The following is a 14,315-nucleotide window of genomic DNA, read 5'->3' as shown; positions in this document are numbered from 1 at the left end:
TGGCTACGGAGTCACCTGGGAGTGTCTAGAAAGCAGACAGAATTGGAGGCTGGACCCCCCCCCCCAAGTGGTGAGGGGGCAGAGAACCCAACTGGAGCGGCTGCTGCAGGAGACTTTCTCAATCCCAGCCCCCAGAACTCATCTTCCCTCCTCCGCTTCATAAGCCATATCCTCTCCCACCTGTAACCCTTCTGATGACTCTGCTCTGAGCACACAGCTGTTAGCAACTCAGACTCTGCACTGGAAATGGCGTCCTGGTGTGATTACTGGTCAGACAGGAAGGAGCAGGTGCCCCTACAAGGGGAGAGACAGGAGGACGACTCCTCCAGGGAACCCGGGGCAGAACACGGTGGAAGGAAAGACGCTCTCCTCTTTGAAGCAGCAGAGACTGGACTCCCCACCCAGCCTTACCAGCTCCCGTCACTGGGGTTAAGGAACCTGTCCCGTGACCAAAGACATGAAGCGGGACCAAAGATAGCCTGACAGACATCTGCTCCACTTGGCCCAGCACCCCTAGCTTGGCCTCCTCTGCCCATCTCTGGGCTCGGTCCACACAGTCTCCAAAGGCCATCTCTTCTTCGAGAATCCTAGAAATCCACTGGGCGTGAACTATAGTGTCATGAGAAAGACCCCACCCCCCCAGGAGCAATCCGCAGCCGCTGGTGGGAGCTGTGCACACCTGCTCTCACCTTCGGGGACGAGGAGACACAGCTGGCGTCTAGTGAGGGTTAGGAAGGGGGAAGGGCACGTGCTACTCTTTCACTCAGTAAGACGTGAGCAGACCCCCCAGTCGGTCGTCAGTTTCCCTCTCTTGCACATTTTACTTGAGAAAAAAGATACGCAACAAATAAAAATAGAATTATAATTTGTTTCCACCCATAAGAAGTTATCTACACAGTGAATTTTTCCAATAATAAAAATAGCATTTGTTAACTATGAAATCTCCAGTAATTTCAGAACACAAAAAGTAGAAAGTAAAAGCTGTCCATTCCCCACCCCCGAAGACACCGCACATTCAAATCCTCTTCTATGCACATGCGAGCTCTATTTTTACATAAAATGACGTGACAGTACGTGTAAGTGGTATAACTTGCTTTCTCACATCTTTTCACTTGAGCTTCCGTGGATTTACCTCACTCTCCTTAAAGACTGCGTAGTGTCCCGCCGCACAGATGCCGCAGGACTGAGCAGCTGTCGTCCCTGAGCCCGATTCTCTCCCTGCCACACGCGCCGCCTGCGTCCGGGGGAGGCAGGCCGGAGCCACGGGCCATGGCTGACAGCGTGACGTGCTCAGGCAGAAGCCACTTTACCGTGAAGCCAGCAGACCTCTACCTTCTGCTCTCGACATGTGGCTGTCAGCAGTATTTCCTTTATCCTACAGTGACATGGCTAGCTTTTTTTCATTTCGAGGTCCAAAATAACTCGCAATCAAAGAATTCTGGAGAAATTGTTATATGACCATTTTCTCTTTGACTGCTTCATCTCAGGCTCTAACTTCTTCTGGCTACACCACATTTGGCACCAAACCCAGACATGCATGAAACAAGACCAGTGGATCTCATGGAAAGCACAAGGGGAAGTATACTCTTTCAACCAATAAACATGGCTGAGGTCCATTTAAAATATAGCTTGCCAGATAAGAATAGAAAAACCCTAGAGTATTTAAATTCAATATTTCTAGCTAACTGAGTCATATTTCCAAATTTAAGTCACCCCCAGTCTAAGAAAAATATTTTACCATCACACCACCCTTAACAAAGCCTATCGAACAAGAGTGGAACGGGAATGTCTGTGAATTCTTTAATGCTGAAACGAAATCGAAGCACCTAATCATACCTTATACAGCGGACGGCGCACATCGATGGGGCAGTTCTGTATTACTTCGTCAACGACATCGGAGATGGATTCCATAAAGTCTGGGTTGGCAAACTAAATTTTATAGAAATATAAAAGAAACATGACACATTTCTCTCAATACGACAAAAGAAAACGCTTTTTAAAAAGTAGCTTTGACTTGGGGCCGCCTGGGTGGCTCAGTGGGTTAAAGCCTCTGCCTTCGGCTCAGGTCATGATCTCAGAGTCCTGGGATCGAGCCCCACATTGGGCTCTCTGCTCAGCAGGGAGCCTGCTTCCTCCTCTCTCTCTGTCTGCCTCTCTGCCTACTTGTAATCTCTGTCTGTCAAATAAATAAATAAAATCTTTAAAAAAAAAAAAGTAGCTTTGACAGATACAGGATTTACTGTACATTTCAAAACTTCACATTCATATTGGTATAATATGCCAAATGAATCCCACATGACTTGTGTAGTGACGAAGACATATGTCCCCTCAAGAGAGGAGATGGCTGGGTTTAGTGAAGGAAAACTAGCAAACTGAACAATGAGACCAGTCCTGTGTTAGGAATATGCCATGTATCGTGCTGATAAGAGACTATAGAAGCACGTGCATGATACCTAAGGAGAAACACCATGAGTACGTAACAAGCATAACACTTACAAATATTCACATCATGAAAGAAATTAGGCAAGACATAACCAAAAACACCCCAAGGACAATGAAAGATCATGAAGGCGGGCTGGCAGACGGGTGGAGGGCTGCCCGATCTGATGATGGTGGTTTATGTTTTTTAAGCAGGCTCCACGCCCAGCACAGGACTCTGAGCTCAGAACTCACCACCCTGAGCTCAAGACCTGAGCTGAGATTGAGTCGGACGCTTCACCGACTGAGCCCCCTGTGCCCCAACCTGAAGACGGGGTCTTTAAAATGACAAAACCGAGATGGTGTTGATCAAGCTACCGAGTGACCAATCTTATACTTCATTCTCTAAGTTAAATACGCTAAAGTATAAATAATTCAATTACATCGTAAGCAGATTTTAAAAATCAAGAGAAGCTTTAATGTACACTAGTCTCAAGGAAGAAGAAGGTAACATCCAATTTCTCTAAGCTGCTCACCAGACCCTGTCCGTTTCACATCTGTTTTAGGTCAGTATCAGCAAAGGCTTGCGTGAATGAGCACGAGGCTGTCAGATGACAGTAACTCGGACGTCTGGGCCACTTCTGGACGAAAGCGGCATAGACACACCCAGAAATAGGCCGCAGTTTGTGACCTCGTGAATATAAATGGAATTGGGCAGAAATATATACCACAACACAAATGAAATGCCTTTTACTGAAACCTTAAAATGTTGCCTCACAATTACTCCTCCCACAAAAGTAGTAATTCTTTGTGACTAATAGTTAAAACGGTGACATCTGTAATTCTTAGACTATGTAACTGATGGAAAAGCTAGTCCTCCTCCAACCGAAGCTTCAACTGCTCTGCAGAACCAATGTCCTGGGTTAAACACCGGGAGCAGGAAGGATGGCCACCGAAGAGGGAGAGACTCTGTGTTACCCCACTTTTAAAAAGAGGCAACTTTCATTTGGTCCCTGAGGCAAACTAGCTTTCCTATCAGTGTGAGACTGACTTTAATCCCATTACCTTCCACTGCCCTTCCCAACCACCCAGGGTGCGATCAGTCATTAACTATTTAACAAGCGGGTGTGTGCAGGGACAGACTGGAACAGCCACCCTGACAGACTGCAGGGGCCGGGACAGACGGCAGGGGCGACTCAGTCCTCCCGCACTGCTCTCCACGCACACTAGGTGGCAGCGTCGCTCCACGGACGCCTCACTTTGGCACAGTCCAAAGCAGACTCTTACCTCGGGGTGAAAGAAAATCTCGGGCCCCAGGAATCGTTCGTAGCCCACATCTATGACGAACTTCCTCTGGTTGATGGCATTGATACCCGTGTACTGCTTGATCCACTTCCGGGGATCCACGTCGTATTTGGCAAATTCCTTGACTATGTCGGGGCAAATGTAACAGTATTTCTCCTGCAGACGTGAACACAAAGACAGCACCAGGCATTAACTAGGCAGAGTCTGTGTCCTCCAACAGGAAGTACCCAGTGACCCCCGCATGAAACACGCCAGAACTCCAGTGTGGACGTGCCGTCAGGCCTCCTGCTCTCCCCCCTCACAGCTGACGGGACTGTGCTTTGATTCTGGATACGGGAGTTGGCTTTCTCTGCAGCTCAGCTGTAAATCTCAGCCTTACTCTCTCAGATTTTGTTGCCTTATTACCTGAAACAATGTCCAAATGTGTCTACTAAGTGTCCTGTCTTGGGGTACCTGGGTGGCTCAGTCGGTTAAGGGTCTGCCTTCAGCTCAGGTCATGATCCTGGGGTCCTGGGATCCAGCCCCACATCAGGCTCCTGTTTAGTGGGGGGCCTGCTTCTTCTTCTCCCTTGGTGATCTCTCTCGCTCTCTCTCAAATAAATAAAAATCTTCAAGTGTCCTGTCTCATCCTCCCTTACTCCTCTGAGGTCCCCATATAGCACTGGCCCAGGCACTGGACCACGAGACCCTCACACCTACCATGATCAATAATTCAGCTGTGAGCCTGCTGTGCAGTGTGACACGGCATGGTCATGGGCTCTGTGACAAGTACACACTGAGGGCCTAGGCACATGGGCTGTGCAAAGGAAGAAACACACACAGAACCCTGCCCACTGGAACATATGCTCTGGCCGAGAGCTGGACAGTAACTGATGGCCATAACACATAAGAAAACGACAGTGTAAAAAAAAAAGAAGAAGAAAAAGAAAACGACAGTGTGCTGCGAGGAGGGAGATGCCGTGAAAAAATAGAAAAGGCAGTGTAGACAGGAGCACTGGGGGTCCCATCACTGCCGCCATGACGCTCTTCGCCCTGGCGTCAGCAGCCAACCAGGGATGTGCCCGGCATTCCCTCAGCATCTGGAAGCGTGTGACAGGCAATCTGTGGGTGGCCCCTCTGTCCCCACAGCTGACCTCAGCTAGCCGGTGGGTGGCACTGGGGTACCAGCTCCCAAAAGTAAGCTTCCTGTGGGCAAAAGCCCGGTGGGCTCTGTTCATCTGGCACTGTGCAGGGTGCACAGCTGGTGCTCGTTACACATTCCCGAAGGACCTCTGCAGGTGTTTTCCTAATACTAAGTTCTACGTTTTTTAGGATCCCCGAAACCTATTCTAATAGCATCCTTAACACACTCTTGCAGAATTAACAAGACCGACAAGCCAGGGTTGTTACTATCCTGTGTGCCCTGATGCTAGAGGGGGTGAGCCGGGCGACACGACTTGAAAGCTACCGGGCTGGACACAGGCGGTAAGCAGTCAGAGGCCCGGTCAGCTCCCTGCAGCCTCGCTCATACCGGAAACGCCTCAACAGACTTGGCTGGAGGGCGGTGGTGAGAGTCTTAAATTCTGGACTCTTACTGCAATGATGCTGTGTGCCTGCTCGTGACCACGGGGGACGGCCACAGGACTACCACGACACTGGGGTACATCTCAACCACTCTTTCCAGAACCTCCTCCTTCACAGAAAGCAGAGAGGAGACAGCGAACAGCAGGCTACGCCACACAATGGGGCCAGCACAGCTCATCCGGGGGGGCGTGCGAGGACTCCCGGCGTTCACCGCTGAGCAGGACGTGGTCACAGCCTGAATGGCAGGCCCCAGCTGCCGGGTGACAACTGGGCCCCAGACAGACTGTGAGCAAAGTGGACCCCACTGCAAGGACCAGGACAGCACAGTCAGAAACCTTCACTAAAAATGGAACTCACACTCGCCAGACAGAGCCCTGAGTGTCAGGGACAAGTAGTTCAATCCTGAATCACATTAATCTCAGATGTGGGGTGACGAGAGAACATGGATCAAATATCCAAATTTCTTTCATTGAAGAAAGGCAAGGAAAAAAGGAAAATCTTGGGAAAAATATTTTAATCTAAAAGAAAGTCTTAGAGTACTTCTGTAAACTCTGCCCCCGAGTTCACCCAGGGCAAACTTTCTAGCCCTGGGAGTACCCAACCCCTGACACTCCCGTCCCTGGGACGCTGGGGCAGCTGGCCATCCTCCCAGCAGGAGCCCTGGCCTACACCAGTGCATCCTGTCTGGAAAACACCAGTTTTTACCGAGAGCGGCATACAAAACGTGGGTCCTCTCTGATGACTCTCCTTCGATCAGCCCACTACTGGGTGCTCAGATGGGAGCGGGGGCTTCGGCTCACCTCCCCTTAGCCAGCCCATGTTCCAAGAAACAGGAGATGCTCCTGGTCACATGTCGCACGTCACAATCACACTCGTCTCCAAAAACAGACAAAACCCTTCCCTCTTCAACTATATGACAATTATCCTTGCACTATTAAAAATCTCTTGCCTTTTGGCTAGAAAAATTATCTGCCCTGATTTTGAAACCTAAAAAAAGAAGTCCCTTCAGAAAGGGTCTGTCAGCTGCCACACACAGAGTAATACAAAGACAAAACTGATGGGCCAGGTCACGCGGACAGTTTAAGGACCAATGAGCCATTTTTCTTTTAATCCTACTGATTTCCATGGTCAAACCTCCTGTGACTTCTCCAGCACGGTACCCAGAGCCTAGGAGATGCAGGAGGATGTTGTTTAATGGTCTGAGATCCTAGAACGGCGTCATTCTCAGCCATCGTTCCCAGGGCACAGAAGCTCAGCCGGGCACCAGCCATCGGTCTGAGGACTGGCGGGCTGCATGGGACGCCTGGCTCTGGACTGGCCGGCTCCACGGGACGCCCAGCTCTGCTGTGCTGGTGCTCGCGCCTCTTTGCAAGAAGGAAGCACAGAGGCAGATGCGGAAGGCACATTCAGTTAATTGAAGGTTCCATCTAATTAGGCTCCAATTAAACGATGCTGTACTACGTGCGCCTGTGCTCAGTACCAGTGATCGAGCTGTTCGCGCTTACAGCGGAACCTCCACAGCACTGGCGCTCAGAGAAGGCGAAGCTTCCAGGCTTTCAGTCCCTTAGCTCAGGTGGTCAACAGAACAAGACTCACATTCTCCAGAGGGGAGAGGAAGGAGGGAGGGAGCAGGGGTGATGGCGGCAAGGGGAAGTGTCCAAACACCGTTTCTCTCTCCCCCCAAACCGGCCCATTCCCCGGCCCATTCCCCGTCTGTTTTTACCTTAATGGCTTTTGCGGTCTCCAGTGACTGCTCAGGAGGGATTCCCACCTCCCTCTCCCTTAGCAGCTGCTGAATGAAATACGTAATGTCTCTACCTGCAATCGGGATGTGTTTGATGCAGCTTCCAATGACGTAACCTTCTGCCTGGGGAGGAAGAGGAGGCAGAACGACCGCAGTGAGGGACCCCAGTGGGCAGAGCTCCGGGACGCTGTATGTCCTGCCCCCTCGGAGCCCACACGTCTTGGACCCCCAGTCCAGGCAAAGCTCAGGACCGGAGGCCTCTGAAAATGACTGCATGCACGAGCCCATTAATATAACCTGAGACTCTGCAAACAACCAAAATGATTACGTCAGAAAAGTGAAGAGAAAAACCAGTGCATTTCCAAAAGGTCGTGCCATCTGTGAGAACAGGAACAAGGGAAAAGCTTTACCTATGAAGTGGGAAACCAACTATGAACCTACTGACGTTCAGGAGTCAACAATCTGGCTAAGTACACGGGGATTAGACTCAGACAACCTGGATGCAAATCCCGGCTCCAAGACAGTCCGCTGAGTGATCACGCACAAGCCTGTCAACGCATGTCAGCCCCAAAACCTTCCTCCACAGTCTGGGCAAACAAAACCCACACGTAGTTTACAACAGAGACTTGGTGAAATGCAGTAAGTCAAGCACATAGCACTGTTTTGGGGCACGTACTTGGTACTTGATAAACGGTCCCATTTATGGTACCAAGAGCTGCACGTGTTAGGACTAATTCTGGTCAGTCGACCCTGTGCAGCTGGAGACCAGTGCTGGTCAGGAGCTGGGCCGCTCTGGCTAGGCGAGCTGTGTGCCTGGTCGGCAAAGCATGTCTGTGGGGCCCGGACAGGAAGCAAGTCAGAAGTTCACACGCCAGCCACACAGGCGGCCCCAGCCCCTCACCAGCTGTCCTGGGGGCACAAGTTGCCCCAGAAGCCATGGCTCTCCGGGGGCTGGTGGCCAGAGTGGACGGCTTCCTACCACAGTTCCAGCCGAAGACAGGAGATGCTCCAGACTCCACATTCCAGCACCGGCTTCTATGCCACATGCCCACAGGAGGCGGGGACAGCAGTGACCACCGACCTCAACTTATGGGTGGGTTGGAGCCAAGGGTTACCAGCACCAGACACATCGGCAGTTAAGCTGCAAGGACAGGTGCCCAAATTCCTCTCGTGTGCTTTCTGATGGACCTGAACTCTAAAAGATTTGGTCTCTCCACAGTGTCCGAGCTATTTGTGAAATATTTTGAGATGGAAACAAAAGATGGTACAAATTATTAAAGTAATAAAGATTAACCCAAGCTCACAAGAATATTAACTAACACAAACTACTCACAAACTAAATTGTCATACTCTATGCATTACATGCAACATTTTCTAAAATGAAGCTGAACAGCATTAAGTAAGTAATGGCTTTAAAAAAAAAAAAAAGAACACCCTATGTGTCCAACCACAGGAAAATAAATGAATTGGTTATCCCATACCCACACGATGGGCTATAATGCAACTATTAAATATTTCCTCACAGAATATTTAACCATGAGAAAAAATATTAGGGACAAGCCAATATGCAAAACATAACTTCAAGATCATATTATACAATTAGAATACACACAACGAGACACAGAGTATCCCAGTTTTGCCTAAAACATGCATCCCTGTGCACCTAAGAAAAAGAACAGGGAAGGTTCACCCAATAGAAGTATGATGTGGTTCTCTGGGCAGGTTTATGGTCATGTTACCTTCTGTTTTACAGAAATTTTGTACAACAAATGTAATTTCAGAAAATCAGAAAATCAGAAAAAAACTGATTAAAAAGCATAGATAAAAGGTCTAAAACCACTTCCTCTGTGGACCTGTACACTCTTGTACACTCTGTGAAATCTGTTTTCTCTACTTCTCATTCGAGACCAGATGGGCCGAGCAGCAGCCCCTCAGCACCCCTGCCCCTGGGGCTTGACTTTACTGGGCTTGGAGAGCACGACCTCAGAGACAAGCCCAATGCCAGAATCTCCCCGTCAGTGTTACACATCGAGTGGCACGAACACTTCACAACGACCCAGAAGAGGAGTAAGCGTGCTGAGAGGGCCCTGGTGCTCCCAGCCCAAGACCTGCAGGCATCAGCCAGGCCTGCCCGATGCCTCCCTCACCCTCTACAGCAGGGACCCCGGATATAGCACGGGACAAACCTGGCGTTTCTAATTCCTGACTACAGATGTCTCTTGAAGCCTGAATTAGGAATCACTTCTCTAAGGTTTTAAAAATTAAAACCAAAAAATGACATTGCAGAGCATTCTGCAAGTCAAAATGTACAATCTCTCCTTCTTCGTTCTTGAATCCATTTTTTAAAAAACAAGAGCGTAATTCCTCGAATAATTCCTCTAAAGCATAAGGGGCTCAAAGCCGTACACATCCGGTCCCACAACACAGCAGTAACCCTCCAAGGGGTCGTGCCTCAGGCCAACAATCCGTCTCCAAGATGACATCTACCCAGCAGCTCCGCACGCAAGCCGGGAAAAGTCCACGGGGGATGCCACCCCAGGAGGAGCACGCGGAGGTCAGGAGTCCGAACCACGGCTCACACCCCGACTGCGGACATCTGCCGCTACAGAGTGAAAACCACCAATGCCACGGAGAAGGGACATCTGTCCCTCCCACACACCTGGGTTTAAAACCTCTTTTTACCTTTTCTAAGTACAGCCATGACTTTTAATGCGAAATTTTAATTACAGAAGGGGTTTTCTCTTTCATTTCTTCCCTTACCTCAAAATTAGGTGAGGCCTACAGAGAGTGAAGCATTGACTATCCTGCTTACCACTGGGATGGCGTGAGTGACCCCATCCCCGCTGTCAATGACGATTCCTGTTAACGTACGTTCACCGACTTGTCGAGACGTCCAAGATGCAGCCAAGGCCAGCACTGCCTGGATAAAAGATGCAGAAACTGTGAGCACACGGGAACTGTTTCTCTAGTGTTCTGCCTGCATGTTCTCAGGCTCATTGATAAGCTCTTTCTTAGCTACTCCAAGCAAATCTCAACCTGCCCTATCTTCTACCCCCCCACCCCCCCACCCCACCCCCACCCCCACCAAAGCCCCCACTGCTCCAAAATTCAAATTCCAAATTGCACAATACACAAATTTAGTACAATTAAGCTGGATGGGTCAAGTTTTCAATACAATAAATCGAGGTTTACAAAGGAAAGCCCGTCAAAGAGGAACTTCACTATGGAGTATGAAGATTTTAATCTCTAAGCCACTAGTTCTCAGTGTGGTCCATAGATATGGTAAGATCACTTGTGGAGTTTAAAAAAAAAAAAAAGATTACTAGGCCTCACACCCAGACACTCCAATCCGGGAGGACTAGGGCAGCTGTGCTCAGAAGGGGCAATGTTGCCTCTCAGGAAATCTCTGCAATGTCTAGAACCATTTTGGATGGTCACACTTGGAGAAGAGGAAACCGGTGGTGGTGTTTCTTCCAGTGGGGAGAGGCCAGAAATACCGACCACCCTGCAACACACAGGTCAGCCCCCACCACACAGAACTGCGCATTCTGAACCACTGAGGTTGGAAAACCTTGGTCTGAGACGAAGCCTGAGAATCTGTTCTTACATAAAACCCTCTCCAGGCAGCCTCAATGCACTTGGCTGGGGTTTAGTGTTTCCTAAAGTGTCTCCCTACTCCATGGAATGTAAATAACTTGGGGAAGAGGAGATTTCTGGTTAAATAAATTTGGAAGTGTTGGAATGAACAGATTTCTTCAACGCAGGCATTCTCAGGGCCTTTACTCTGCTACTCACTGTGACTCACCACCAGCAGGCTACGGCGTGTGGGATCTCCCAAATGATTTTCCTATGCAACTCCTCCTCCTTTTCCTTAAAAGGGACTAGTATGATGCAGAAAATATTTTGGGAAACACCTGCCCCATTATTCCCCAAAATTTCAGCCAATTCCTTTATATAGGATGGCAGAGAAACGACCACCCACACCAACAGATACCCCCACGCTGGGAGCAAGGAGCTTCAGAGGAAGTTGTTGGTTCAGGGAACCACAGGAGCCTGAAATCCCTAAGGGGGACCCTCTCAAGCTATTTATTTTCTTTTTTAACAGACTCTACAGTATCTTTCCTCTATTATGATCAGGAGTGAAAGAACCAAAAAAAAAAAAAAACAAAAACAAAAAACCCAAACAAACAAAAAAACCCCACACCTACTTCCTGATCTTGTCATCCGAAGAGAAATAGGACAGATTTTAATGCACGTAGAAACAGCCAGATAAATCCTGTATCAATAGTGTAAACATAAAAACAAACACAGAACATGTTCTCTACAATGTTTGAGTTCAAACCCAAGTGGGGTCAGGTGTGCGCTAAGGGAGCGGGAAAGGGAAGGACACACGGCACGGTCTTCCCACAGACAGCCTCTGCAATCGCCGTTCCGTCCACTAGCAGACAGCTAAGCTCTGTTGGGAATTGTAAAAATAACTTTGTTTTTACCTGAACCGCAATGTAGAGTCCTGGTACGTTAAATGATTCAAACATAATTTCTGCAAGATATTCTCTGTTTTCTGGCGTATTCAGTGGAGGTTCTGTCTGTAAGAAAACACCGACTACATTTAGCCTTTGCCCAAGTTTCCTGTAATTACATCACAGCCATAAAAAAATTAACCTGAAAGCATATTAATCAGGATGCTGTACCATTCCCTAATTTTACAGCTAGAGTACCTTTACAGTGATTAATTAAAGAAATCTGGCGTGGGTCTTAAAAGCCTGAAGATGGCAAAGACCTCCCAAAACATTTCTGCTTTTATTAACCACAGCAAAACAGGCACAAGTTACAGAGAAGGCCGTATCGCCCGGAGTACCTGGGACCGGAAAGACGTGCTGCAAGCTGCCGAGGGCAGGAAAAACCCAACCGAGACGCGGGAAGATGGACACCAAAAGGGAACACCAGGGACTCGGATCCCAGGCGAAGAGCAGAGCTCTCCCCAGAGGAGCAGAAGCGTCAGCCCCGGCTCGGAACCAGGGCGTCCATTTGAGCAGAAGAGCTGGAGGGGCCTCCCAAGCCCCGATCGCCCCCCGCCGCCCTCCTAGTGCAGGACGAAGGTCAGGAAACCTCTTTGCTGCCAGGAAAGCGCAGGCCCCAGGCAGCCTCGCCTAGACTCTGCCCGGCCCCGCCCAGACTGAGGTCCCGCACACAGCAAGTGGAGGAAGAACTACTCGGAGTTCCGAGGGGAGGAAAGAGCGCGCGGAAACCAGCCAGGTGCCATATGGAAACACTCAACGAAAACAAGAGGGGAAAGAGAGAAAATAGGAAAAACAAACAGCAGACAAAACGCACATGCCCAGGAAGATATAAAAACAAAGCAGATACAAATCAAGACCAAGAATAGCTCGAAAAATTCAAATATCCATTTAAAATAATCATTGTTATCAAATAGGAAGATAATAGAAAGATAAAAAGAATAAATAAACCTGCTTTTTGTCATTCAGCAATATGTTGTGAACATTTTTCCATGTCAATAAATACGGACATACATCACATATTTAACGCTGCAAAAAGAAAAAAAAAGAATAAATAAAAATTCTTTGGGCATTTTGGCAAAAAAAAAAAAAATTCTTTGGGCATTTTGGCAAAAAAAAAAAAAAAAAAAAAGGTCCACATTACCCTTCATTATAGACCGAACTGTGTCCTGAAGTTCTTATGCTGAAGCCCAACCCCCAAAGTGACTGTATCTGGAGATGGTGCCTCTAAGGCGGTGGTCACAGTTAAATGAGGGCCTAAGAGTGGGGCCTTAATCCACTAGCACTGATGCCTTTTTGAGAAAGGAAAGAGACACCCGAGAGCTCTCTCCATCTCCACATGCCAACAGAGGAAAGGCCACATGAGCACACAGCGAGAAGGTGGCCACCTGCCAGCCAGGAAGAGAGCCCTCACCACGGACGACCCTGACAGCGCCGGGATCTCGCACCTAAAGCCTCGAACACTGTGAGAACACAAATGCCTGTTGTGTAAGACACCCAGCCTGTGGTACTTTGTCACGGCAGTTCACACACACTCTGATACCTGTCAAGCGGGGAAAGTACAGCCGCCCTGGGCAGACACAGAGCTTTAAACACTGGGACCCAGGGGGCCATACACATAGTCCTCTGAGCAGGGAGGTGTGACCCAAGAATTCTACATCTGGTCACACTGCTGATCAAGCCTGTTACAAAAATGAAATTATCTTTAAACGTACAAGAACTTGGAGAAGGCCTTAGGGAATTACCTCTACTAGAAGATAAAGTTCACCCAAACAAGAAGGACGCACCAAGTACAGCCGAAGACTTACAGGAGCAATTAACCCACGCAGGAGGTAGAAGGAAAGACAGATCTTTCCTGGGACGTACAGACCGGCACGCAAATGTTGTAAATGAAAACAGCAGAAATAGTATCAAGCGGAGAGAATATACAGACAGTGATATCCTCTTGTCACGGAATCAAACACAGTGTTTTAGACTGATCAGGCACGGGAGGCACTGGCACACACAATGTTATAAATGTCGATAGTGGAGCGTGACCGGTAACAGCGCCTCCAGGGCGGGAGGCAGAAGAACTCAAGAGGAGGCAAGAAAACGTGGAAATGCGCCAACGTGCTCACGAGCCACAGTGATTCAGCCCTAAACAAATACCAGGTAAATATATACAGCTAGAGTTGTACGGAAATACTATATATGTATAGTTACACTAAAAAATGTTTTAAAAATACCAAATTATTAGGAAGAATACACACTCGCTACAAAGCAAAGAGAAAACCAAGCCGAGTTGCTTTTTTTTAACATTTTATTTCTTTAGTTGAGAGAGAGAGACAGAGACAGTGACAGAGATAGCAAGAGACAGCACGAGTAGGGAGAAGAGGGAGAAGCAGGCTCCCTGCCGGGGTCCATTCCAGGGCCCTGGGATCATGACCTGGGCCGAAGGCAGACGCTTAACCAACTGAGCTACCCAGGCGCCCCACCAAGCCAGAGTTTTAAGAAAAATTAACACATAAATAGGATACACTAAACAGAGAAAGCTTAACATAGAGTAAAAGAGCTCATCAAAGAGCAAACACGTTGGTCTCGCAGCAGCAGCGACCCGTGGAGTTCGCATGACGGTTCTGAAGTCCTCGCCGCGGGGCTAGACCCCAGCCTTCGCTTTCACTGTCTGCAGAGCGACCCCCTGTCTCTGCGGGAACCAGAGGTGGGAGATGGACGGGGTGTAAGTAAACCGCACGGCGGCACCTGGCAGGCGGAATGGGCTCCATGGAAGT

The 14,315-nt window shown here is 48.7% G+C and overlaps 1 protein-coding gene across 4 annotated transcripts in view; it reads right to left on the bottom strand.

The window, feature by feature from the left end:
- Positions 1 to 14,315, bottom strand: part of ACTR3B (actin related protein 3B) — a 71,319-nt gene that overhangs the window by 13,319 nt on the left and 43,685 nt on the right. For 3 of the 4 annotated variants that reach the window (XM_047694704.1, XM_047694707.1, XM_047694706.1), the window contains 5 exons: positions 11,521 to 11,616; positions 9,843 to 9,950; positions 7,010 to 7,153; positions 3,706 to 3,879; positions 1,837 to 1,929 (listed from right to left, as the gene is read on the bottom strand). In XM_047694704.1, coding sequence (XP_047550660.1) covers positions 1,837 to 1,929; positions 3,706 to 3,879; positions 7,010 to 7,153; positions 9,843 to 9,950; positions 11,521 to 11,616 — 615 coding nt within the window. The remainder of the gene's footprint in view (positions 1 to 1,836; positions 1,930 to 3,705; positions 3,880 to 7,009; positions 7,154 to 9,842; positions 9,951 to 11,520; positions 11,617 to 14,315) is intronic. The other variant, XM_047694705.1, reaches the window with a different exon arrangement.

This window comes from Lutra lutra, chromosome 11, assembly GCF_902655055.1.
Source record: "Lutra lutra chromosome 11, mLutLut1.2, whole genome shotgun sequence".
Classification (NCBI taxonomy): Eukaryota; Metazoa; Chordata; class Mammalia; order Carnivora; family Mustelidae; genus Lutra; species Lutra lutra.
The sequence above is the reverse complement of the archived record's forward strand: the minus strand, read 5'-3'. Positions and strand labels throughout refer to the sequence as shown.